Source organism: Chelonoidis abingdonii, chromosome 3 (genome assembly GCF_003597395.2).
Source record: "Chelonoidis abingdonii isolate Lonesome George chromosome 3, CheloAbing_2.0, whole genome shotgun sequence".
In the NCBI taxonomy this organism is placed as follows: Eukaryota; Metazoa; Chordata; order Testudines; family Testudinidae; genus Chelonoidis; species Chelonoidis abingdonii.
In genome coordinates, this window is record NC_133771.1 from 119959356 (window position 1) to 119984754 (window position 25399).

Sequence of the window (25399 nt, forward strand, 5' to 3'; positions counted from 1 at the left end):
CTGCTCTCTGTGTTTATCTCTGTCTCTCTGTCTGGGAGAGAGGAGGGGGAGGGGGGGAAAGGTAAATGTCCTCTTTGCTTTAGATTCACAGAGCTTGAATCTGTATTGCCTCTGTGTGAGGGAAAAACAGGGAGGGGGGAGGTGGAATTCCTCTGTGTGTTAAGATTCAAGGAGTTTGAATCACAGTATCTTCCAGGGTAACCCAGGGAGGGAAAGTCTGGGAGAGGCAACGGTAAAGGAAAGTGTTTACTTTCCTTGTGTCAAGATCCAGGGGATCTGGGTCTTGGGGTCCCCAGGGAAGGTTTGGGGAGACCAGAGTTTATCAGGCACTCATAGTCCTGATTGGTGGCAGCTTATCGGATCTAAGCTGGTAATTAAGCTTAGAGGAATTCATGCTGGTACCCCATTTTTGGACGCTAAGGTTCAGATTGGGGAAAGATACTATGACACCATCTTAATGCAGATTGACACAACTCATGAGCAAAAGTTAATTATCTAGTAAATAAGCAATATATCATTCAGTATTTTCTTACATACTAAAATGTACAATTAATAAGAATCTGAAAATATTACATTATATGATTACTTAAATAAAATGTATACAGTTATAGCATACTTTCCAATTTGTGGTACTATTTTTTCCTCTGGGGTGCAACAAGGGACTCGGGTCCTGAAATTAATGTGAGCTGGCACTAGATTGTTTGTACAACTCTCATTCTAAGTTTCTTCCCCTTCTCCACTTGTGCATGTCATGTTACATATTTTTGCTTGATCACAGGGATTTCAGAATCCATTAGACTTCCCTAACTACCAGGAAGACTTCAAGTGCATGACACTTCCAGACCTGGTAAGGGATTTGATGACATAGCAGCAAAGTTTGTGCAAATTGGGTATGGAGGAAGGAGGCTGGAAAAAGAGATTTATTTATTTGAGCTTTTACAAACCATACATAGTTTGGCCCTTTTTTCTTGAACTATTTTGCTTTCTCCTACTTATAACAAAACTAGAGACATTATGAAAAATGATTAAGAGCCAACTAGTTACATCTATTGAACCCAAGTTGTAAGTAATTAGTTGCTTCTTAGCGAGACAGGTGGGACTAAGAGGCACCAGGTGATAACTTTATGGAACCTGGGCCTCATAAAAGAGAGAGAATTCAGTCTGATGGGAGGAACCACTGGGAATCTTGAGAAGGGTCCTAAGCCAGAGTCTGTAGGAGAACAGACACCTCAGGAAGACTCAGTCGAGGGGCCAGTGCTCAGTATGGGAGCTGGTGGAGAAAACTCCAGCGTAGCTGAGAAAGGAGACTGAAGCCGGGGCCCAGTGGATAGAGAACTTACTTGCCTTTCTGTAACTGGAGTTCTTCAAGATGCGTGGTCCCTATCTGTACCCTACTCTGGGTTCATTTGTGCTCCATGAACATGAGATGGGGGAATTCTTGCTAGCAATGTCCATTGGCCTGTGCCTGTGCCCTCTCCTCATGCTCCTCACTGAGGATGTCAGGGGTAGGCCAGACTGACCATTTCTCCAGTTTCTTTCCTACTATGAATCTTGCCAAAAATCAAAGCAGAATGGAAGGAGAGTGGGAAGTGGAATACAGACCCAGATCACACATCTTGAAGAACTCCAGATACACAATAAGGTGTCACTTTCCCTTCTTTGAAGGGATTCCACTGTGAGTGGGTGACGAACAGTACTCAAAGAGAAGGAGGGAACAGCGATGCAGGTGGTATTACTGCTTCCAAAATCACTGTCCCAAAGAATGCATCAGCCAAGATGTAACATGTAGATGGAACTCCAAGAGGTGCTCTTGCTTAATATTTGGAGGGCAACTATGCGAAGTAATGCTACTGAGGCTGCTTGTGCCCTTGTAGAGCCCTTGCCCCGGGTGAGGGAGGAAACTGCGCCAATTGGTAACGGAATACGATATAGCCAGAGATCCACTTGGAGATTCTTGTCCTTGTACTCATTCTGCTATGGCAATGAACAGGCCAGGTGGCCTTCTGAAAGATTTTGTTTTCATCAGATAAAATACCAGTGTCTGTCACATGTCAATGGGATGAAGTCTCCTTTCGTAGTTAGAGGCTTCAGGAAAAACATAGGTAAGTGCAACAACTGTTTTATGTGAAATTCTGAAACTATTTTAGGAGTGAATTTTGTTGTGGTCAGAGAGAAACTTTTGTCTTTATGGAATACTGTGTATGATGATTGGCCATTAGGGCCCCAAGTTCACTTACCCTTCTGGCCAAAGTGCTGGCAATGAGGAAGGCAACCTTTATCTACATTTGAGGGCTGGTCTACACTACTACGGGGTAAAATCGATTTTAGATATGCAATTTCAGCTACGTGAATAATGTAGCTGAAGTCGAATATCCAAAATCGATTTACTCACCCGTCCTCACCACGCGGGATCGATGTCCGCGGCTCGCCATGTCGATTCCGGAACTCCATTGGGGTTGGTGGATTTCCGGAATCGATATAAGCGCGCTCAGGGATCGATATATCCCGTCTAGATTAGACACGATATATCGATCCCCGAGCAATCGATTTTAACGCGCCGATACGGCGCGTAGTCTAGACGTGGCCAGAGACATGGAACACTTAGCTAGTGGTTCAAAGGGTAGCTTAGAGAGTGCTGAAAGCACTAAGTTAAGATTCCAGTGAGAAGCTGGTTTCTTTACTGGAGGCAAGGTTCTGATCAGACCTTTCAAAAGTGAAGAAAAAAATCAACCACCACCCGATGTTGACATACACTGACTGCCACCAGGTGAACCTGCAGTGAGTTAAGAGAAAGGCCTGCTGTCACAAGAGTAAGATAGTCTAAAAAAGAGGGAATATCATGGTCTCTGGGGATATTTGGTTTTGCTTGGCCCAGAGAGAGAAATGTTTCCACTTGGCAGGTAACATTTTCTGGTGGAAGCCTTTCTGCTATTAAGAATGAGTTGCACAGCTTCAGAGCATGAACATAGTAGGATTGATGCATGATATGAAGTGGGTTGGGATGTCTGAATCTGCTAGTCTCTTTAGTCTCAGAGATCCAAGAAAGGCCAAATGCTGTTAAGTGGATGGGATGACATTTTTAGGAAGACTTGAAAACTAGAATTGCCTGGGCCATTTGAGGATGATGAGGGTGCCCTATCCAGTCGAATCTTCCATAGAACCTGAGGTAGTAGTGGGATGAGAAGGAAGGAACAGCTGAAGTGATCTATCCAAGGAAGTAGTATAGCATCACCTCTGGAGTACTGACCTTGAGTTCCCATGCAGCAGTATTTGTTGTACTTCCTGTTTGCCCAAAATGCTTTTCACCACTGAATCACATAATTCCCACTCATGATCAATGGCAAAATGCCTGTTTAGGCTGTTTGCCAACAAATTCTGGGCTCTTGCAAGGTATGCAGCCAATAAGGTGATATGGTCCTTGATACACCAGTTCTATAAGGTGACCACTTCTATACACAGGGGGATGAATCTCACTCTTCCCTGCTTGTGTATGGAGAATACAGTTGTTAAACTGTCCAACGTTGTGAGGATCTGAGAACACGGATGAGTGGTAGAAATGATTTGTAAGATTCTCGGACTGTCCCATATTCCAGCAGATGTGTGTATGTGCTGGTCTCCTGAGGTGTCCAAATGCCCTATACTGTCTGATCATCCATGTGAGCTCCCCAGCCTACCAGGAAGGTACCTGAATTATTGTATTGTCAGGTGTGGGGGATGGTAGAAAATGACAGGGATACTGGCCTAATCCATGGAGGAAACATTAGGAGGGATATATTTTGATCTCAGTAAGATTTTTGACAGTCCCACATAACATTCTCATAAAGAAACAAAGGAAATGCAGTCTAGATGAATTTACTATAAGGTGGATGCACAACTGGTTGAAAGACAATACTCAAAGAATAGTTATCAATGGTTCACTGTCAAACTGGGAGGGTGTACCTAGTGGGGTCTCACAGGGGTCAATCTTGGGTCTAGCACTACTCAGTATTTTCATTAATGACTTGGTTAATGGAGTGGAGAGTATGCTTATAAAATTTGGGGATGACACCAAGCTGGGAAGGGATGCAAACACTTTGGAAGACAGATTCAGATTTCAAAATGACTGTAACAAACTAAACTAGAGAACTGGTCTGAATGCAACAAAATGAATTTCAAGAAAGACAAGTGCAAAGTATTTCACTTAGGAAGGAACAAATCATATGCACAACTACAAAATGGGGAATAACTGAGTAGGTGGTAGTACTGCTGAAAAAAAATCTGAGGGTTATAGTGGATCACAAACTGAATCAAAGTCAACAATGTGCTGCAGTTGCAAAAATATTTCATCTTCATCCATGGGAATTTAATGACAGGTCCCATTTCCATTCACGAAATAGATGAAAGATGTGGCTAAATTCCAGTCTATCATGTTGAGTGCTTACATTGGGCTTAGCATGGATTTTGGAGACTTCTTAAATTAAAACAACATGCTTTAACGGTCTCTCCTCCAAGATCTAAGAAATTTGTCTTAAATAATGAGTAGTCAAGATGCTGGAGAGAAAACTAGATTACTTGGTGGCTAGGTAAATCCATATACTGGCATTTGAGCTGAAGGGGGAGATTTGCAATATTTGTAATACAATGTATATGTGGAATGATTAACCATAATGTTGCAAAATAAAATGCACATGCTTTCTGCAATGTTCACTAAAAGTATCAGCATAATATTTAATACATATATAGACCTTTACACATCAGTGCTGTGCAAACACTAACTAGTAAATATTCACAATAGTCACGTAAGAGAGGGAAGTATTATTACTTCTATTTTATAAATGGGGAAAATGAGCAGTGTAGTTAAATGACTTGTCCATGTTTATACAGTGAGCGAGTGGCAAAGCAAGATTTTAATACACAGAAATTCCTGATGCCAAAGCCTATGATCATTCCTCTTGATTACACTTCTTCACTATGCCATAATAGTTATTCTGTGTGGTTTTGTGCCTGCTCATTCAGCACATGCACTTACTTTCAGTAGGAAGGTGAGCTGTTTCTTCTGTTCCTCAAGACGAATGGTGGCTAATTTCCAGTGCTCCTGAATTTCTGTGAGTTCTGTCTGCAGGGCTGCTTCAGCTCCACTATCAGCAGAGAGCAGCAGCTGCTTCCCAGCTTCCACAGTTAAAATGTAACTCCCTTGTTGCCGTAGGAGAACTTTCTCTCTAAGCTGCAAAAGTCAATGATTTGTTAGCATCTTGTTTTTAATTCCAGTGAGTTATTACGTGTAAGTGACCCTAAAGCCAGCACTGGTAAAATACATTTTTCATTGCTTTCTTAGCTTAGATACAGTGGGTTGCTACCCAAATGCATAAAGCTACCATTTTACAGTTCAACCAGTAGATCACTAGATAGAAGGTTTCCTCTCTTCATCCCCAATGCATACAAAGATTTTGAGGGTGGTAGGGATGAGAAAACTGACTTCTCCCCGCTCCTCCTCCACCTGAGTAGTTCAGAAACTCTGCAAGGGAGAAGCTCCTCTCTCCTGACTTCTGCTGTGAAGAGCACAGCAGACACGTACGTGCATCAACACTGCTATTTTCAGCCCTGCCAATTCCAAGCTAATAAGTGGATTTGTCTGACTTTGCACAAAGATGGACAACATGAGAGGTCAAGGCCTTCTAAACATTATCTTAGCTCTGGTATGTCTTTAAGACCAAAGACTAATTAAAACAAACATATAGGAGCACATACAGACTTCACTGGGAGGTCAGTTGTGAATCAAGGAAATAGGTAACTGGGTGAAAGGAAATCCTCAGTTGTTGCTTGCATAGTCTTTGTTAAACACTAAGTCACTGGGATTTCTTTAGATCTATAAATCGAGCTTTCGTTCTTTCTGAGGCATGCTACTAAGTCTATTCTCTACTGTGAAAAACAACTATGTCCAATATTTCTGTGGCTGGACTCCACTGATCCATGACTATTGTAGTTAATTCGATTCCAGCACACTTTTAAGATTAAAAAACCTTTCAACTAAACATGAAAGCATACGGGAAAAGGACTATACAAGTATTTTAACGTATTGGACATACCTGCACTTCATCCAACAGGGCTCTGGCTTGCTGCAGTGGAATAGGACCACCACCCAGTCCACTCACTGGCTGATAGGACACTTCCACCAGCCATTTGCGTAGTTTTTCTGCCATCTCTCTGTAACGCTGCCATTGGCGGATCTGGCTGTCAATGATTCCCCTCCTCTGCTGTGCCCTGCGAATCACTCCTTGCCACTGATTACTGAGCAGCGTCAGTTTCAGATTAAACTCATCCCTATTAGAGAACAAACAAATAATACAAACCTGGGGTAAGAACTGTATCTTTGATCCATTTATTTAATAAATGAAAAGCTGAAAAATGTATGTTTTCTGACAGCTCTCTCTAAAGTCCGAGTAGAAAGGGATGCACTACTCTTTCACATGGCAGCTAGCATTCAACTGGGATCTAAAACTACCACATTTCAGGACAATAGCCAGAACCAAAAGGCTGTAATTCTCTTCTCAAGGAAAACATCTTAATCCAAACTGAAATCTTTGCAGAAATTATTGGCAAACCCAATCCAAGTTCACAACCCTCTCTCAGACAAATCTAGACATGAAAAACACCTATCACTGATCTCAAAGTAGGAAAAACTAAATTTGTACTGGGAGAGGGATTTATGGCAAGTCCTGATATATAGTACAGTTGGATAAGGCTGGCATCTCTACAGCAAAAGCATTCCATATACATTAGTGGTGTGTGTTGATTTTTTACTTGTTTCATCATTAATATTTAATTCTCCTAGCCACATGCTTGTTCTCACTCCATCTCATTTGTGCCGCTCTGGTGGTGCAAAGTGGAAAGAAAACTGATATGACGAGTCAGTGGCGGTTCTCCTGGGATACTGTAATTCCCAAATGACAAAGCCAGGTGTCGCTGGCTGTACACCACCCATTGCTCGCCCCCTTGGCATAGGGGGCATTCTGGAGGCACGTCATTGTGGAAGATGACAGGGACTATGTGCATTCTAGCCTGCAGAAACAGCCTCGGAGCTGCTCTGTTCCCAAAAATGATAAGTTGGAGGAGTAAATGAGAATAATTTACGTTAAAAACCCCAGTATTGTGCTGACACAGCACTGTATTACCAAGACATGGACAATCAGTACCTTAAGCTGCTTTACTTACATCTTCTGCGACTTCCACCTATCCTCTGCCTGTTTGGCTTTAATGGTGTTCTCCTCAATGTTAGCACTATATTCCTTCTTTTCTGTTTGGCAATTACCTAGCACACAGCATGTGTTACCACACATAAACAAACAACAAACACACGAGTGTCTACCTGTCATCCACCTGTCCCTGCTCTAGTAGGTGCTGCCCATCAGTGATGATTGAATGTAAAATCTGCTGGCGACTGAACATCTCTGCCTGGAACAGCTATTACAAAAGAGACAGAAGTGGTTTTAAAGCAAAGGTCTTAAAAGGTTTTCACGTCAAATGCTTTTGCTATCACCGGCAAAAATTTCACTTCTCATTTAATTTGCTCAGGCTTAATCCTGTTCCGGGTGAGCTCAATGGGAATTTTGTTATCAACTTCAATGAGAATGGGACTAAACCCTCAGTCTTGAGAAGGAGGAGGGAGGAGTAATTATTCTTCCCAGGAATGGAATATTTTTTACTGTACATAAAAGCTAAACAAGTTCAACAGAACCTCAGCTCTAGGAGATAATACTGTGATTGACAGCATGTTTTAAACTCAAGCTGTATGAGGAATTTTGAATCTTGTGGTTTGGGAGTATTTGTGCACTTCTCATTTTCTGAAATGTTTTAGAATATAAATATGTTCTAGCTCTTTGCTTTTTGAAGTCAGATATCTGCATGCAGAATTTTTGAACCAAAACCCGGTACAAACTTAACATTGTAAGACTATTTTACATTGCAGATAAACCCTCTTTGACAGAGGTGCACAGTTGCATGGTGACACTGAAAATTTATTGGCTACTTTTTTATTTTTACACTAATCAAATCAAAATTTTGGATTTTTAAAAAGTTTTTAGTAGAAATACTACTACTGGAGTGAATCACCATAACTCTGCTTAAGTCAATGGAATTGTGCTGATTTACATCAGCTGAGCATATGGTCTATTGTGTGATTATTTAAAAATATATTTTTCTGAAGGACTCAAGGAGGAAAAAAGACAAGGTAGTATTTTCAGAAGTGCCCAAGCGACTTGGGAGCCAAAATCCCATTTTCAAAAGTGACTTAGGCACTTGTAAGCCCTCAATCTTAATCAATGTCAATAGGATTTGGGCCCCTAAATACCTAAGTTACTACTGAAAATTTGTTTAGGCTCCTAAGTCACTTAGTTCCATATTTTAAAAAGGTATTTCAGTGATTACTTCTCATGGGAGTTAGGTGCCTAAATCTCTTCAAAAATCTAGGTCTTAGATCCTTCTGAATTTTTTACCCAATATATCCTATAACTTTTCAGTACAGAAGAATAGTGCTTTCTGATATCCTTGCAGACTTTTTCTGACAGTATTTTTGGGGATATGTAGGAACCTGAGGCAGAGAATGTTTTATGTTAAAACATACACACGCACACATGCACACCATTTGTATGTTTAATCCATGTAAAAAACTAGTATCAAATTTTGTTACAGGTAGGTATGTGGGACAGAAAGGCATTTATCACTTAATCATCTTGTTATTGCCAAAACAGGGCTGTGGGCCTGAGAATTTCAGAAAGGCAGCTAAGAAGCTAGTAGTTAATACATTTACAGAAGTTCCCATCATCTCAGTCTCACTCCAGGAAGCTAATTGGATAGGACAGGGAGACGAGAATGGAGCAGGGGAGCAATGGGAGCTAAGAGCATGTTGGGAGATTAAAAGACTGGGAATTGATGCAGCAAAGACTGCAGATGAGGACAATGGGATGTCAAATGGAAGACACACCCTGTGAAATTACAAGATGATTTTTATATACAGAAAATATATATATGGGCCACAGATTGCACACTAGTGGTCTATACACGTGCTTAAATTATTAAGGTACAATATTCTCAGTGAGGATATAACAGAGGTAGTTTATTTCAGGATAAGGTAAAATGTCTCTCCATAAAGTTGTTTTGTTTTAACTTGCCTCGTGTGCCCTCTGTTGCTCCAACAAACTCTGGTAGTTTCCTGAAATCTCTGCAGCCAGTTTCTGCTCAGTCTGAACCAGAAATTCCATCCAACTCTCACATTTATCCAAAAAGGTCTGGTGTTGCAGCAAGAAAGACTGCAGCTTACTAAAATGATGAAAGGTTGATTCATTAATGCCTCCAGCTCACACAAAATAAAATGACAGTTGGTTTCCAGGGAGTCATTACAATTCTGGCTGATGCAGCTTTTCCATCACAAACCCACATGCTGCCTTATCCTAGAAGACTGTTTGATGCGGAACCCCCTTGTCCTCTCACCCTTTTTTCCCCCATTTCTTTAGTCTACATGTAAACAAAAATAGTATCATTTAAAATGTTAACTTGTGTTCATAAACAGACAATCACCATAACTTTTCTTTTGGTAGAATCCCCTTTGCCTCTTAGCTCAATATAAAGAGGAACAAGCTCATTATTACTTTATAACAATGCTTGAGGTCATGTCTCCACTTAAAAGGGTTTGCCAGTAGAGATCTACCAACAGAGCTATACCTCCCTAGTGGAGACATAGCTCACACTGCTAAAAAGAGTTCTTCTGATGATATAACTTAAACCAAGCCCCTGAATGGAATACCAAAATAGGATAACTGCATCTATAGTAACTGGGTTTTTTGCCAGGAGAATTACATCTACACTAGGGCTTTTGCCAGCAAACCTATATTGTTTAGGGGGCTGATTTTTCACACTTCTAATCTACATAACTGTGCTGACAAAACTTGAGTGTAGACGGAAACCCTACTTGTGATCCCAAAGGCAAGTAGCATCAGTTAATGCAATATTGATAGTATAAAAAGGCCTGATCCACATTTAAGTTTTACTGGCACAGCCACATTGGTTGGGGGTGTGATTTTTTTTTTTTTTTTTAACCAACATAAATATACTGACAAAAGCCCTGGTGTACATGCAGTGATGCTGGAACAATTGTATTCATATCAGCATAGTTTATGTTGGTTTCAGAGAAAAGTATAAGAACTTTTATACTGATACACCTACATCCACACAAGAGCTTTTGCCAATGTAGCTATACTCAGGAAGATATGGGCTATAAAAAGCCCGCTCCTAAATGACCAGTGGAGCTAGCAAACAGGAGTAGTGACTAACACGGGAGTTTTGTGAGGGAGTTTAAGATACACGTAACATTCTTTAAACTTAAGCCACAATCTCCTCCCCACCCCTCCCAAAAACAAAACCAAAACAAAAAACCAAAACCTCAACAAAGGAACTAACTTCAGGAGCAAAAAGAGAAGTCAGGCAGAAGTCCTGCCACAGAGTGCGGGCTATGCAGTTTATTGCATCCGATGCAGCATGTCTGATTACTTGCGCTATGGGCAGGTGGGAGGTGGCATGTGTCTGCATTTGGTGCAAGGAGCTCCTGGCCCTCAGAACATGTATGGGCTTTGGAGACGAGGGTGGCTCAGCTGGAGAAGCTAAGGAAGATAGAGATACATAGATGAGACTTTCTGGGACACAGTAGAACAGTCTCACCTCCATCTAACAGCCTCTGTGCTGTTGAGGAGGATGAAAGTCTCAGGGAAGGAGAACATCCAACTGGAGCAGAGGGAAATGATCCCATAGTTGGGACCCTCCTTCCAGATGATGTTGCGATATCCTCTCCCAGAGGGAACTCCAGTTATTAGGAAGAGACAGGTATTAGTAATGGGCGATTCGATCACTAGAAACATAGATAGCTGGGTTTGTGATGACTTGAGACATCTAGATAGACTTACATATAGTGCTAGGAAGGAGCCAGTGGTCGTGATACATGTAGGTACAAATGACATAGGGAGGGATAGGAGAGAGGTCCTGGAGGCCAAATTTAGGCTGCTAGGTAAGGGATTGAAGTCCAGGACCTCCACTGTAGCATTCTCTGAAATGCTTCCAGTTCTATGTGTAGGGCCAGTTACAGAGGTAGAACCGCAGGGTCTCAAAGCGTGGATGAGACGATGGTGTAGAGAGGAGGGGTTTAGATTTATTAGGAACTGGAGAACCTTTTGGGAAAGGCGAGCCTATACGAAAGATGAAAAAAAGTCCCATTCAATTACAGCTAAATGGCAGACAGGATAAATTTTAAAAGTGCTTATATATAAATTCTATAAGTCTAAATAATAAGATGGGTGAACTAGAGTGCCTTGTATTAAATGAGGATATTGACATAATAGGCATCACAGAAACTTGGTGGAATGAGGATAACCAATAGGGGACACTAATACTAGGGTACAAAGTATATCGGAAAGACAGAACAGGTCGAGATGGTGGGGGAGTGCGCTACATGTGAAAGAAATTGTAGAATCGAATGAAGTAAAAACCTTAAATGAACCAAACTGTACAACAGAATCTCTACGGATAGTAATTCCATGCTCAAATAATAATATAGCAGTAGGGATATACTACCGACCACCTAGCCAAGATGGTGATAGTGACTGTGAAATGCTGAGGGAGATTAGAGAAGCTATTAAAATTTAAAAAAAACCCGTAATAATAATGGGGGATTTCAACTATCCCCACATTGACTGGGAACATGTCACCTCAGGATGGGATGCAGAGATGAAGTTTCTTGACACCTTAAAATGACTGCTTCTTGGAGCAGCTAGTCCTGGAACCCATAAGAGGAGAGGCAATTCTTGATTTAGTCCTAAGTGGAGCACAGGATCGGGCACAAGAGGTGAATATAGCTGGACCCTTTAGTAATAGTGACCACAATATAATTCAATGTAACATCCCCGTGGTGATGAAAACTCCACAGGAGCCGAACACTGAGCATTTAATTTCAGATAAGGGAATTACACAAAAATGAAGTGGTTAGTTACACTAAAATTAAAAGGTACAGCACCAAAAGTAAAAACCCTGCAAGCTGCATGGAAACTTTTTAAAAACACCATAATAGAGGCTCAACTTAAATGTATACACCAAATTAAAAAAAAACAACATAGTAAGAGAACCAAAAAAGAGCCACCATGGCTAAACAACAAAGTAAAAGAAGTAGTGAGAGGCAAAAAGGCATCTTTTAAAAAGTGGAAGTTAAATTGTAGTGAGGAAAATAAACTCTGGCAAATGAAGTGTAAAAATATCATTAGGAAGGCCAAAAATTTGAAGAACAGCTAGCCAAAGACTCAAAAAGTAATAGGATTTTTTTTTTTTTTTAAGTACATCAGAAGCAGCAAGCCCGCTAAATAAGCAGTGGACAATTGAGATGCTAAAGGAGTACTCAAGGACGATAAGGCCACTGTGGAGAAACTAAACGAATTCTTTGCATCGGTCTTCATGGTTGAGGATTTGAGGGAGATTTCCAAAATTGAGCCATTCTTTTTAGGTGACATATGTGAGGAACTGCCCCAGATTAAGATGTCATTAGAGGAAGTTTTGGAACAAACTGATAAACTAAACAGTAATAAGTCACCAGGAGCAGATAGTATTTACACAAGAGTTCTGAAGGAACTCAAATGTGAAACTGTAGAACTACTAACTAACATCTGCTTCTGCACCAAATGACTGGAGGATAGCTAATGTGATGCCAATTTTTAAAATGGACTCCAGAGCTGATCCCGGCAATTACAGGCCAGTAAGCCTTACTTCAGTACTAGGCAAACTGGCTGAAACTATAGTAAAGAACAAAATTGTCAGACACACAAATGAACATAATTTGTTGGGGAATAGTCAACATGGTTTTTGTAAAGGGAAATCATAGGCACCAATCTACTAGAATACTTTGAGGAGGTCAACAAGCATGTGGACAAGGGGGATCCAGTGAATATAGTGTATTTAGATTTTCAGAAAGCCTTTGAAAAGGTCCCTCACCAAAGACTATTAAGCAAAATAAGCTGTCATGGGATAAGAGGGAAGGTCCTCCCATGGGTTGGTAACTGGTTAAAAGATAGGAAAAAAAGAGTAGGAATAAATGGTCAGTTTTCAGAATGGAGAGAGGTAAACAGTGGTGTCACCCAGGGGTCTGTTCTGGGCTCAATCCTATTGAACATATTCATAAATGATCTAGAAAAAGGGGTAAACAGTGAGGTGGCAAAATTTGCAGAGGATACAAAACTACTCAAGACAGTTAAGACCCAGGCAGTCTGCGAAGAGCTACAAAAGGATCTCTGAAAACTAGGTGACTGGGCAACTAAATGGCAGATGAAATTCAATGTTGAAAATGCAAAGTAATGCACACTGGAAAACATAATCCCTATACATATACAATGTGTCTAAATTAGCTGTTACCACTCAAAAAAGGGATCTTGGAGTAATTCTGGATAGTTCTCTGAAAACATCTAGTCGATGTGCAGCAGCAGTCAAAGCAAACAGAACACTGAGAATCATTAAGAGATAGATAATAAGACCAAAAATATCATATTGTCTCTATATAAATCCATGGTACGCCCACATCTTGAATACTGTGTACAGATTTGGTCACTCCATCTCAAAAAAGAGCAACAAAAATTATTAGGGGTATTTAGCGTCTGCCATATGAGGAGAGATTAATAAGACTGGGACTTTTCAGCTTGGGAAAAAAGGGGGATATGATAGCGGTCTATAAAATCATGACTGGTGTGGAGAAAGTAAATAGGGAAATGTTATTTAGTCCTTCTCATAACACAAGCACTAGGGTCACCAAATGAAACTAATTGGTAGCAGGTTTAAAAACAAACAAAAGGAAGTATTATTTTACCCAACGCACAGTCAACCTGTGGAATTCCTTGCCAAAGAATGTTGACCAAGGCCAAGACTATAACAGGGTTCAAAAAAGAACTAGATAAATTCATGCAGGATAGATCCATTAATGGCTACTAGCCAGGACGGGCAGGGATGGTGTCCCTAGCCTCTGTTTGCCAGAAGCTGGGGAATGGTGACAGGGGATGGATCACTTGGTGATTATCTGTTCTGTTCATTCCATCTTCAGCACCTGGCATTGGCCACTGTTGGAAGAGAGGATACTGGGCTAGATGGACCTTTGGTCTGATCCAGTATGGCCAATCTTACGTTCTTACTGGTTTTGTTAGATCAGCAAAATTCACATTGTGCAGGCAAAGGCAAAGTTCCACATGCCATGCATTAAACTGCATTTTCCAGCTAGAATGACTAACAGAGAGTAATACATGTCCTTCTAGCTGACCCAACCTGAATCTTTCTGTCGTCTGAGATGAGATTGTGGACCACCGCCTGTTCAGATTCTGCATCCTTTTGATTTCTTTATCATTCAGGGGTAGCCTGTAACCCAGTTCATTCAGACGGTCCAAGTCCGGTGCCATGCTACTGAACTTTAACATCTGGCTCTGGAACAAGTGACAAAGAACATATGTAGCTATAGACAGAGAAATTCAATAATTATCTTATTGGAATCTGAAAATTATGGGAAAGCTCCCTGTTGACAAATGTGGGATGGCTTGGATTGCCATCTTGTGGTAAGTGCTCTCCATTGCCAGGCAAGGGACTCATGATCCTAGATCCTTGCAAAAGGAGGCATCTCTTCAAAGATAGTGCACTTAGCCTATGAAAAGAAATTTCTTGTGCTGATCAGTACACCCATCAATTAAGACATAGTGGAGAGAAGTTCTGTAGTTATTTCTGGTGGAAGGATAACAGCAGGGCTAAAATGGAGGAAATACTGGGTTTGCGGGGGAGAAGGGGTGTCATCAACTTTCTGTCAGGGATTAGTTCCTGACAGAAGTAAAAAGACAAACAAGTGACCATATATATAGTATAATACACATACACATTCACTTTAATTATTAAGATATTAAAAATGAGCATATAAGAGAAATTACTTAATTTAGGGTGTAGAAAATATCACTACATCAAGTTCATTTGACTTAACTTGCCACTTGTGCAGATGTTAAGATATATTTTAAAATGTGTAATACTTTCTAGAGTTGGTAACAGACCAAAAATCTGGATGTGCACACTCCCAAACTCGAGGAAGTTTGGATCTGGTCCTGAATTTCCAACAGAGTATTCTGGGAATCCCTTGTATAGTAAGCAGATTATATATTACATTTCAAAGTGTGATCATTCTCATGGGATCAGGCTATTAAACTCTGCTTCATATTCAGGGGTCATTGATGCATCTTGCATCTCTGTTGAAATGTTACACTGGGGTATTTATTTTCTTTCCTGACACTATCCAGATATAAGAGGAAATGAGATACAGCACATAATATTCAGTTAGCTGTCCAAATGTTTGAAGGTTCAGTTTAGGTAAGCACCCAAAGGTCTGGATGTCCAAATCATTCTTATGTGAACCTCTTGTATCTGCAAAGCTTATGTGAACAGTCTTCCTGCTTCCATGTAGGCAGACATAAAAGAGCTTCTTTTGTGATACTTTATCTTTTCTACTTTCTGTGCCGGGCTCATGAATTGCAGAGGTTCAGGAATACGAAGAGAACAGAGATAAAAGGAAATACACAAACTTTTCTGAACTTCTAAAACTGTTCAATTCAAGTTTGGATGTTTTCGTACTTATTCTATTCCAAACAGTTTGCCCACCCAGATCCTTCTTACACTGAGGCACAAGGAAGGCAGTTAAGAATAGACTAACAGAATTAACTTTTGGTTTTCTGTCTTTAGTGTGTGTATGTGAGGCTTTGATGAGAAGTGAATGCACGTGTGGATTTTGTGCATACGATATACTATACAGACGCTCCCCAGGTTGTGCAAACTTGATTTACGGAAATCCACTCTTACAGAAAAAGTTCCATACGCTTTTTTTTTTTGGGGGGGGGGGGGCATAATTGTTGGAGATACGTTCCTGATTTACACAAAATTCGGAATGGAACGCTTCCATAAGTGGGGAGTATCTGTGCATGGGTCATGCTGACCTCAATTTAATGTCATACTGTCCATATTTGCCACTCACTTTGAGTTCTTCCATCCTATTCTGGATTGTAGAGAGGTCAGATGAATGACTGGGGTCTTGTCCTTTCAACATTTCTTCAGCTTCTGTTATCCAGGCCTCCAGACCTTCTAGGCTCTTAGCAAATGTCTCATAGTCTAGAATTCCAGCCTTAGAAAAGAAAGTCCACAATTTAAAAGCTTAACATGAGGTCACATAATATTCATGTTCTTGCTGTGCTCTTCACTGCCCTTTCAAACATCCTGATGCTCCAACTCCCATAATAGCAATTCTCATTGGTAGCAATGGGACTGCTGATTGCTGCTCCACAGTAGAACCAATATTTTTTTTATTACAGAGGCAGTGATACTGCCTTTATAGTAAAGGCTGTATTTGTTTTGAAAGTGAGGTTATAATCCTTTTGCTAGGCATGAAAACAAGAGTTGATTTTAACAAAAAACTTACACCATTTAGTCTTTAAAGCACCAATTCAGCAAAGTACTTAGCACATACTTAACTTTAAGCACATGCACACTGAAGTCAATGGGACTTAAGCACATGCTTAAGTGTTTGATGAATAGAGGGCAACAGTAAACCTTTACTTTTCAAGAAAATTGCGAGTAAATCAGCTCTGTTAGGAGTTCAAAGGGATTAACAATGGCAATTTTAAAAAAAAACTTAGGGCTGATTTGGAGGGCCTCTACCATAAAAATAGGTTTGTTGTAACACTTGAAACTCTGCAAAAATGTAATTCTAAATAAAATCACATACACAAATTAATTTAAAAAGAAAAATTCAACCCCCAAAATTCTTAGCTTTATCTTAATTTTAAGGTTTCAAGTCTGAATGCTAAAACTGTAATGTTATTTTAAAAATAGTTTAGGTGTCTTGAGATAATTAAACTTCTCCCTTTAGAAAACCAAATTGTTGGCTCAAGTAATACTGTTAATAAAAATAAAGAGTAGTCAGTTAAATTCTAGATTGCTATAAAAGCCCCCTTCTTTTACACTGTTTAAGAAATGGCATGCATGCTTGTTATTTTATAGGTTTAACAAACCGAACTGGCAGTCTTATGAGCACTTTCTACATCACACAGCCATCTGGATATAAGCTACTTCCCTGTACTTTTTTCAAGCATATGTACGTTTGCTGAAGGACTTGTGCTGTGTCGTCATTGTTGTGCTTTAATCAGCGGAACTGGACATTTCCCATGCCACTGGCAACTGATTTATGAGCACAGTTTCTTTACTGACTCCTGTATATATTTAACGTGGGATTTCCAAAAGCATTCAGCAATGGCCTTTTCCCACTGAAGTAAATGGTAACACTCTCACTGACTTCAATAGGAGCAGAGTTAGGTTAATGATGAATGTTTTTAAAAAACCAACCCTGGTTTCCCTACATGTTTATTGACTGTGAGGGACTCCTTGATATTTCCTAGCTCCTTATAGCTAAGTAGCACCTGTGGATCTGGAAGTTAGCTCTACACACTGACTGACTGACTGACTGACTGACATGTCCACAACTGCTACGTGGTTTCTAGCTTCCTATGGTAAATTTCTGCCCCTCTTGCAAGGTTTATTGTCCCTTTTTCAGCACTGGGATTCACCTTCCTAATTTCCTATTATAGGTTTGGGCATGCTAGTTGGATTCTCCCACCTTTAGCTTCACTACACATACTACATGGATCTCTAGGAAATATACCTGTCCAGATTACGCACCTTTCTTTGGGTGTAATTTTCTGTGCAACTTTGGCTAGATCAGTGCACACATTTTCAGGCAGAATGGAATGATCAGGAGCAATGAATGCAAGCAAGCTTTTCATACCTGAAGTATAGCCTTTTGCCTGATGAGAGCCTGCTCTAAGGCTGACAAGTTTTGGCTCAGGGAGAGTTGATCAGACTGAATAGCTGCTACTGCAGAAGTCTCCACTTGTTGCTTAAGCTGCTCTCCAAGTTCATGAAGAACAAACAGAGAATCCTGCACTGTCCCCAGGCATTTCAATAGATCCTGTAGTGAACAAAAGCTTAAAAATCACTCTGATTCAAAACAATCTCAGCTGAGCTCTTGAGGGTCTCAAAATTTGTAATGTAACTCATGAAAAAAAACTGATTACATTTAAACATAAATACTGCTACATTCCACTAGAAAAGCCTTTAGTAACTCTTGATTGACCTCTGCAGTATGGAAAAAAGCATGTTTCAGTACGTGTTCAAAGGATTGGAAAAGGAGTGACTGGTCAACTATTTACATGCAAATTTTGAGCACTGATCAGAAACACGTGGAAAGCATTCACGTGGATCAGTTGATATGATGTCATTTCTAGAACCGCAAATACCTCACTTTGGATCAGTAAATCCAGCTTTGACTGGAAACACCCTCTCTTTAAGTTAACTAATCTAGTTGGAAGATTTTTTAAATCCGTATATTTTCGTGCTTATTGTCTTCATGGCAAAAGCATGCCAAATGAGCACAGGAGGAAACAATCCTACTTTGGCATTTCTGGTTGTGAACCCAAGTGCCTGCAAAACCCATGAATGCAATTTTAGGTAACAATTTTTTATCTGTATATTTTGATAGCTTACACTAAATAGAATGAGAATGGTAAGGACCTGTGTCACAGGGTGGCTGGCCCCAGTAAATGAAGCAGGTCCAACTCTCTGTGCCAGAATAGGTGAACATAAGAATGGCCATAGTGGGTCAGACCAAAGGTCCATCTAGTCCAGTATCCTGTCTTCTGACAGTAACCAATGCCAGGTGCCCCAGAGGGAATGAACAGAGCAAGTAGTCATCAAGTGATCCATCCCGTTGCTCATTCTCAGTTTCTGGCAAACAGAAGGTAGGGACACTGTCCCTGTCCATCCTGGTTAATAGCCATTGAAGGACCGATTCTTCACGAATTGATCTAGTTCTTTTTTGAACCCACTTATAGTCTTGGCCTTCACATCCTCTGGTAAAGAGCTCCACAGGTTGACTGTGTGTTGTGTGAAGAAATACTTCCTTTTGTTTGTTTTAAACCTGTTGCCTATTAATTTCATTTGGTGACCCCTAGTTCTTGTATTATGAGAAGGAGTAAATAACATTTCCTTATTTACTTTCTCCACACCAGTCATGATTTTATAGACCTCTATCATATCCCCCCTTAGTCGTCTCTTTTCCAAGCTGAAAAGTCCCAGTCTTATTAATCTCTCCTCATACGGAGGGCATTCCATATCCCTAATCATTTTTGTTGCCCTTTTCTGAATCTTTTTCAATTCCAGTATATCCTTTTCGAGATGGGGTGACCACATCTGCACACACTATTCAAATATGGAAGTACCATGGATTTATATAGAGGCAATGATATTATTGGTCTTATCTATCCCTTTTTTAATGATTCCCAACATTCTGTTCGCTTTTTTGACTGCTGCTGCACATTGAGTGGATGTTTTCAGAGAACTATCCACAATGACTCCAAGATCTCTTTTCTGAGTGGTAACAGCTAATATAGACCCCATCATTTTAGATGTATAGTTGGGATTATGTTTTTCAATGTGTATTACTTTGCATTTATCAACATTGAATTTCATCTGCCATTTTGTTGCCCAGTCACCCAGTTCTGAGAGATCCTTTTGTAGCCCTTCTGCCTGGGACTTAACTGTCTTGGGTAGTTTTGTATCATCTGCAAATTTTGCCACCTCAGTGTTTACCCCTTTTTCTGGATTATTTATGAATATGTTGAACAGGACTGGTCCCAGAACAGATCCCTGGGGGACACCACTATTTACCTTTCCATTCTGAAAACTGATCATTTATTCCTACCCTTTGTTTCCCATCTTCTAACCAGTTACCAATCCATGAGAGGACCCTCCCTCTTACCCCATGAGAGCTTACTTTGCTTAATAGCCTTTGGTGAGGGACCTTGTCAAAAGCTTTCTGAAAATCTAAACCTACCAGTTTGGCCAATTAAGAGGGCCAGTCAGCACCTGGGGCTATAAAGAATGGGGAGAATTGGAGACGTTCTCTCAGTGAGTGAGTAGGGCTGTCTTAGAGCACAGTGAGTAATTCCGGAAAAGGGCAGATGAAAGCTGCCAGATACCAGGTGGATGGCGAAAGGTCCCAGAAGGAAGCTGTGGAAGGTTCCTGGGGAAAGCTGAAGGCAGAATAGCAGAAGAGGGGTTTGCTGGCTGGCATTCCCAAGCCAGAGAGCTGATGGCAGGAGACCAGTGGAGGGGCTTACTTGCTGATGACTCCACACTAGAGAGGTGGGTCCAGGGAAGGATACTCCCCTCATGAGGGATGATCTCCCAGCAGAGCAGCTGTAGGGGTTTCCTGCTGGGAAGAGCAGGGTTGCACTCTAGCTGATAGGGCTGGGGTGGCTGTCCTAGCAGAGGGACAGAGGAGCCTACATGTGGCAGAAGGCACCAGAGAGTGTGGTAAGGAAGGACTACCCACAGAGAGGGCGGGAGGGGGGTGCTTGCTGGGAAGAGCAGGGCTTTAAAGACTATATCCACCAGATGTGGGAGATGGACTATGTTTGGGACTTCTGTTGCAGATGCAATGAGCTATATTTTGGTAATCACCAGTTCTAAGAAGGGATATTATTAAAGCAGGAGAGCCTGAAGTGGAGTGACTGAGGACTCAAAGAGTGAACTGAGGGTGACATGCCTGTTGTGCCATGGCCTGACGCTGGAGGGTGCTCCAGGCAACCTTCTATGACAATCTGCCTATCAAAGGCAGTGGTATAATGGGCTATTGTAACTCATAAATGAAGAAATTTGTCCATGTTTAGGAGATAAATTGTACCTTCGACATGAGATGTGGGTAAACTAGTGACGTGGCAGAATCTGGAGATTTCAACAGAGTGCATCATGTCCTTTCACAATCAAAGAGAGGCGGGAAAAGATTTTAAACTTCTCTCTTCTGTTCTGCCTGATGTATTTTCCAGTCTAGAGTATGTAGGCTAAATCATAGCAGTGGACCTTGCAATCCCCTCTCATGTGAGCACTCTCACTGAAATCAATGGGACTAGTTGACCAAGTAACTGTGACTTGGATAAGGAAAGACTGAAGAATTGGGCCCAAAGATAGGTGCACACAGTAATTCAATTCATCTGCCTCTAGCATGGGCCTTGACCAATACACAGAAGTGTCTGAACTAACATTTAGAATGAGGAATGAAGTTTATGTGAGAAAATCCCAGGAACCCAGGACAACTCAGTACCCTGAATTCCTGATTCAGGAAGGTGGGGGGCCCCTTTGGCCTTGTCCCATGGTAGGATCTGGGTAGGAAAGGCAAAGCCCATGGTTAATGCCTGAAGGATTGTTTAGTGAAGAGAAAATATCTCCCTTACATACAAATCACAAACTATTTAGTATAGAAAACCCTGTTGTGATATTAGCCCAGGCAATTGTGCTAAAGCAGTGAGCTTACATTGCAATCCTGAACCCAAGTAGTGACTTCATCATCAGCTATGTCCTTGTTAGTGGCTGTCTTCAACAGCTCATTGGTTTGGTCCTCATGCTGCTGGACTGAGGAGCAGCACTGGCTGTAATAGTCTTTGTACTTCTGCCAGAGCTGAAGCAGGGCCTTACTCGAGTGTAGCTGCTCTGCAATCTCTTCCAAAAGGTTATTCCACCTGGCAGATATATCAAATGGATATGTCAAAGCATATGAGTTAACAGAGCTATACAGAAGAAGACCTAAAGTAGCAATTATATACTGTTCATAGATACGTAACGAATTACATATCTGTTTGCTTTGACAAGTAGTGGTTTAGAAAACAAGTGAGTAACTCTTACGACTCTTAAATTAGATTAGATCATGGTTATCACATAAAACTGATGCTGTTTTAAACCATACTTTTAAAGAAAATCAGTAGTACAATATTCTCTGAGCACTTAAACACAAGAATGTATGTTCACATGAACTGCTATACAGCATCATATTTGTCTCTGACAATAGCCAGCACTAGATGCTTGCAAAAAAGGGGCAAGAAAAACTGCACAGCAGGCAGAAGAGGGGCGATACAGTCTCCTGCTAACCTCTAATAGCCACAAATTGGTTAAAGCTCTGAAGTCTGAAAGGTTACATCCTTTCTAAAAAAACTCTTTTTTAAAAAGTATTAACTATAACAACTTTGGATATTCTTGTTATCCATACAATCCCTCTTTAAATCTTGCCAAATTCTTGGCTGCAATGACATCTTGTGGCAAAGAGTTTTACAGTCTAATCACGTTGTGTGAAAAAGCATTTCCTTTATCAGTTTTGAAATTTGCTGCCCTTCAGTTCACTCACTTTTCCAGAACGATGAGACACTGAAAAAAGAAATTCCCAGTTTACTTTCTCAATATTGTATATTATTTTTAATGCTTTTGTCAAGTCCTGTCTTATTCCTCTGTAAAGTAAAAATCCCAAACACTTCAATCTCTCTTCTTATGATAATTTTCCATACCCCTAATCATTTTCCTCATTCATCTGGGAGCCTTCTAATTCTGCAGTATCTTCTTTGAGATGGGATGATCAGTACTACAAACAGTATTCAGAATGAGGGCAAGCCATTGATTTATATAATGGCATAAAGATGTCTTTGGTATTATTCTCCATCCTGTTCCCTGTGCATCCTAACATCTTGTTTACTTTTTTTGACTGCAGCTATACCCTGAACAGAGGCCTTCATTGAGCTGTTTATGTGAAGCCCAGGTCCCCTTCAGAGTTGATACACTTAATTTAGAATATATCTAAACACTGTAGGTGCATATATATATGAACATTTAAGTTTTTCCTTCCATTTTGCATTACTTTGCATTTATCGACACTGAATTTCCTTTGCCATTATGTAGGCAAATTACTTGGTTATGCCCTTCTGTTTCTTCACTCCTCTCCGGACTCAAGTAACCTAAATATTTTTGAACAATTTACAAATTTTAAAGTATATTTAAAGCTCTAAAATATTTCATACAAAATCAATGAACAAAATAAAATAAAATGAGGAAATCAGATAATCCAAACATATTTAAATTAGGTTTTGAGAGCTGGTAGCTTTCAACCATAACTTTCAGTTTAACAATGTTGAACACAAAAGCAGCCTTTGTACCTCATATTGACTTCTTTCAGAGAGTCAGAAAGTGTTTCAGTGACTGGTGGGTGACACTCTTTCAATAACTGGTTTGTCACTGAACCAAACTTCCGTAAGCTGTTCTCTTGCTTTTCCAACTCATCCTGCAGGCTCTGTATAGAGAGAAAAAAGAAAACAACAACATTGAGATCTATTCCACTCCTGTAGAATAAAAAAGATTTTAATCTCACCACAAAAGTGCATGAGTCATATGACTTCATGAAATCAAGTTACCTTTCTTATTTTTACCCCTATATTAATTCAAATCATACTTAAATACATGTCTAAAGAAACACTGTCGGGTTAAATTTGGCTCAAAATCTAGATTTTATAAAAATTACATTTTTTTACCAAATCCATTTACCTAAATGTAAAAACCTTTCAACGAAACAAGTTGACTTTAAACAAATATTCACATGCAGTGCTTACAACCAAAAGACTACACTATATGCTAGTCTATCAGGAATAAAAAGCAAAACTGACTGGAGACTAACTACTGAAGAAACAATATTAAAATTGACTAGTCTATTTTCCACAGTCCAAGTGAGAGAAATGCACAAAAGTGAACTAGCAGCACAAGTAGTGAAAAGTAAACCTTATTTTTAAAATTTTTTCGGTTATTAATTTAGGATATTCTTAGCAACACAAGGAAGTATGTTTACAAAAATATTGTTAACCTATTTATTTATACTGAGCAGAAGTTTAAACAAGTGTGGAATTCAAATCATCGCCATTAGGGGATCTCAAACTTTTTAAACAATGTGATCATGAGATGCGCTCTTTGTTAAGAGACCTCCCAACCCATCCTTGGACTCATGAACAGCTACAATAATTGCTTAAGGCTAGATCATGAGTTAACAATCTACCCTCAACAAGGGATAGTGCAGCCTGGGAAGGAACTTGTGAGTAAGGGGAGCTCTACAGGAACATTTAGTTCAGAACAATCTGGGATGTAAGTCTATCCCACACCAGTCTTCCACAGACTAACTCTCCATGTGGACCCTGCTGACACACACTAACAGTCCATTAATGCACTTGGATCTACCCTGCTTTGAAATGGGAGTAGATGAAAGTGTTAGTGCATGGCAGCAGGGTCCACATGGAGAGTTAGTCTGCAACAGGCTAGTGAAGGGTAGATTCACACCCCAGCTTGCTGCAAACTAAACGTTTGCGTTGACAAGTTCTAAGGGTATGTCTACACTGCAATAGCAGATATGACTGCAACACGTGTAGGCATAATTGAGCTAACTTTGATCTAGCTAGCTTGCTAAAAACAGCAGTGAAGTTGTGGCAACACAGGCAGTGGCACTGGATAGCCACCTGAGTATGTACCCACGGTACTGGTCGGTTGGACTTATGCTTGTATCATTTAGCCCATATCACCACCCATGTTGCCATTTTTAGCGAACTATCTTGATCAAATCTAGTTTGGCTATGCCTAGATGTGCTGCAATCACACCTCTTGACGGCACAGCCTCAGATCCTTTCCCAGTCTCCCTGCTGCTTCAAGGAGGGCTAAACTGGACTGGGTCTGTCTGCTGCTGGATGTGTTTGGGGGGGAGAAGGGGGAAGGGGTACGAGGGAACTCTGCCCAGTCACCTCCTCCTGCCCACTCAAATAAGGAGAGGAGGAATACAGTGCTTCTGCTGAGCATATTTCCCTTCCAGTGCTGTGAGTGGCAGTACAGGCTGTCAGCTCAAAGTAGTAAGGTGGCACTTTGGGCCCACAATCTGTCCCAAAGAAAAAAAATCAAAAGTATTTATTGTTTTACTTGCTGCCTTTTATGAAATGTAATATCTGGGAACAAGGAAAAGAGGCAGCACCATTTGTCAGCGAGTGTTCTGTGGACCTCAGTTTGGGAATTGCAAATTTACACATATGCCATTTTCACCTTCACTTCATTTTCACCATCTTTGCAACTCCACTGACACATGTATACAATCTATCTAAACTGTCAATCATTGCAACAATGTCAACTTAAATTTGCCTCCAATTAACTATTAATAAAAACACATTTTTAAAGAAGTCCTAAGACACATGAAATGTTTCCACAATATTTTTAATCCCCAAAACAACTGTTTTAAAACAAACACATTTCTGTGCTGGCAGTGTTTTGAATGATTAAATTTTTATTGTGAACTTGTGATACTTGATGTTTTTCATAAATCCCCTGCTCCTGGAGTCATTTGAATATGTGAGAATCTCAGCTTTTGTTTTTTAAAATGTGCAAGTTTCTAGCCCTCATGATTAAAAGGGAAAACTTGAAATGTGACTTGAAT

The 25399-nt window shown here is 40.3% G+C and overlaps 1 protein-coding gene across 10 annotated transcripts in view; it reads right to left on the bottom strand.

The window, feature by feature from the left end:
• SYNE1 (spectrin repeat containing nuclear envelope protein 1) overlaps window positions 1-25399 on the bottom strand; it is a 498327-nt gene that overhangs the window by 72560 nt on the left and 400368 nt on the right. For all 10 annotated transcript variants that reach the window (XM_075064060.1, XM_075064059.1, XM_075064058.1 and 7 more), the window contains 9 exons: window positions 23100-23233; window positions 21437-21641; window positions 17852-18034; window positions 16049-16195; window positions 14314-14468; window positions 9147-9294; window positions 7346-7440; window positions 6066-6300; window positions 5009-5203 (listed from right to left, as the gene is read on the bottom strand). In XM_075064060.1, coding sequence (XP_074920161.1) covers window positions 5009-5203; window positions 6066-6300; window positions 7346-7440; window positions 9147-9294; window positions 14314-14468; window positions 16049-16195; window positions 17852-18034; window positions 21437-21641; window positions 23100-23233 — 1497 coding nt within the window. The remainder of the gene's footprint in view (window positions 1-5008; window positions 5204-6065; window positions 6301-7345; window positions 7441-9146; window positions 9295-14313; window positions 14469-16048; window positions 16196-17851; window positions 18035-21436; window positions 21642-23099; window positions 23234-25399) is intronic.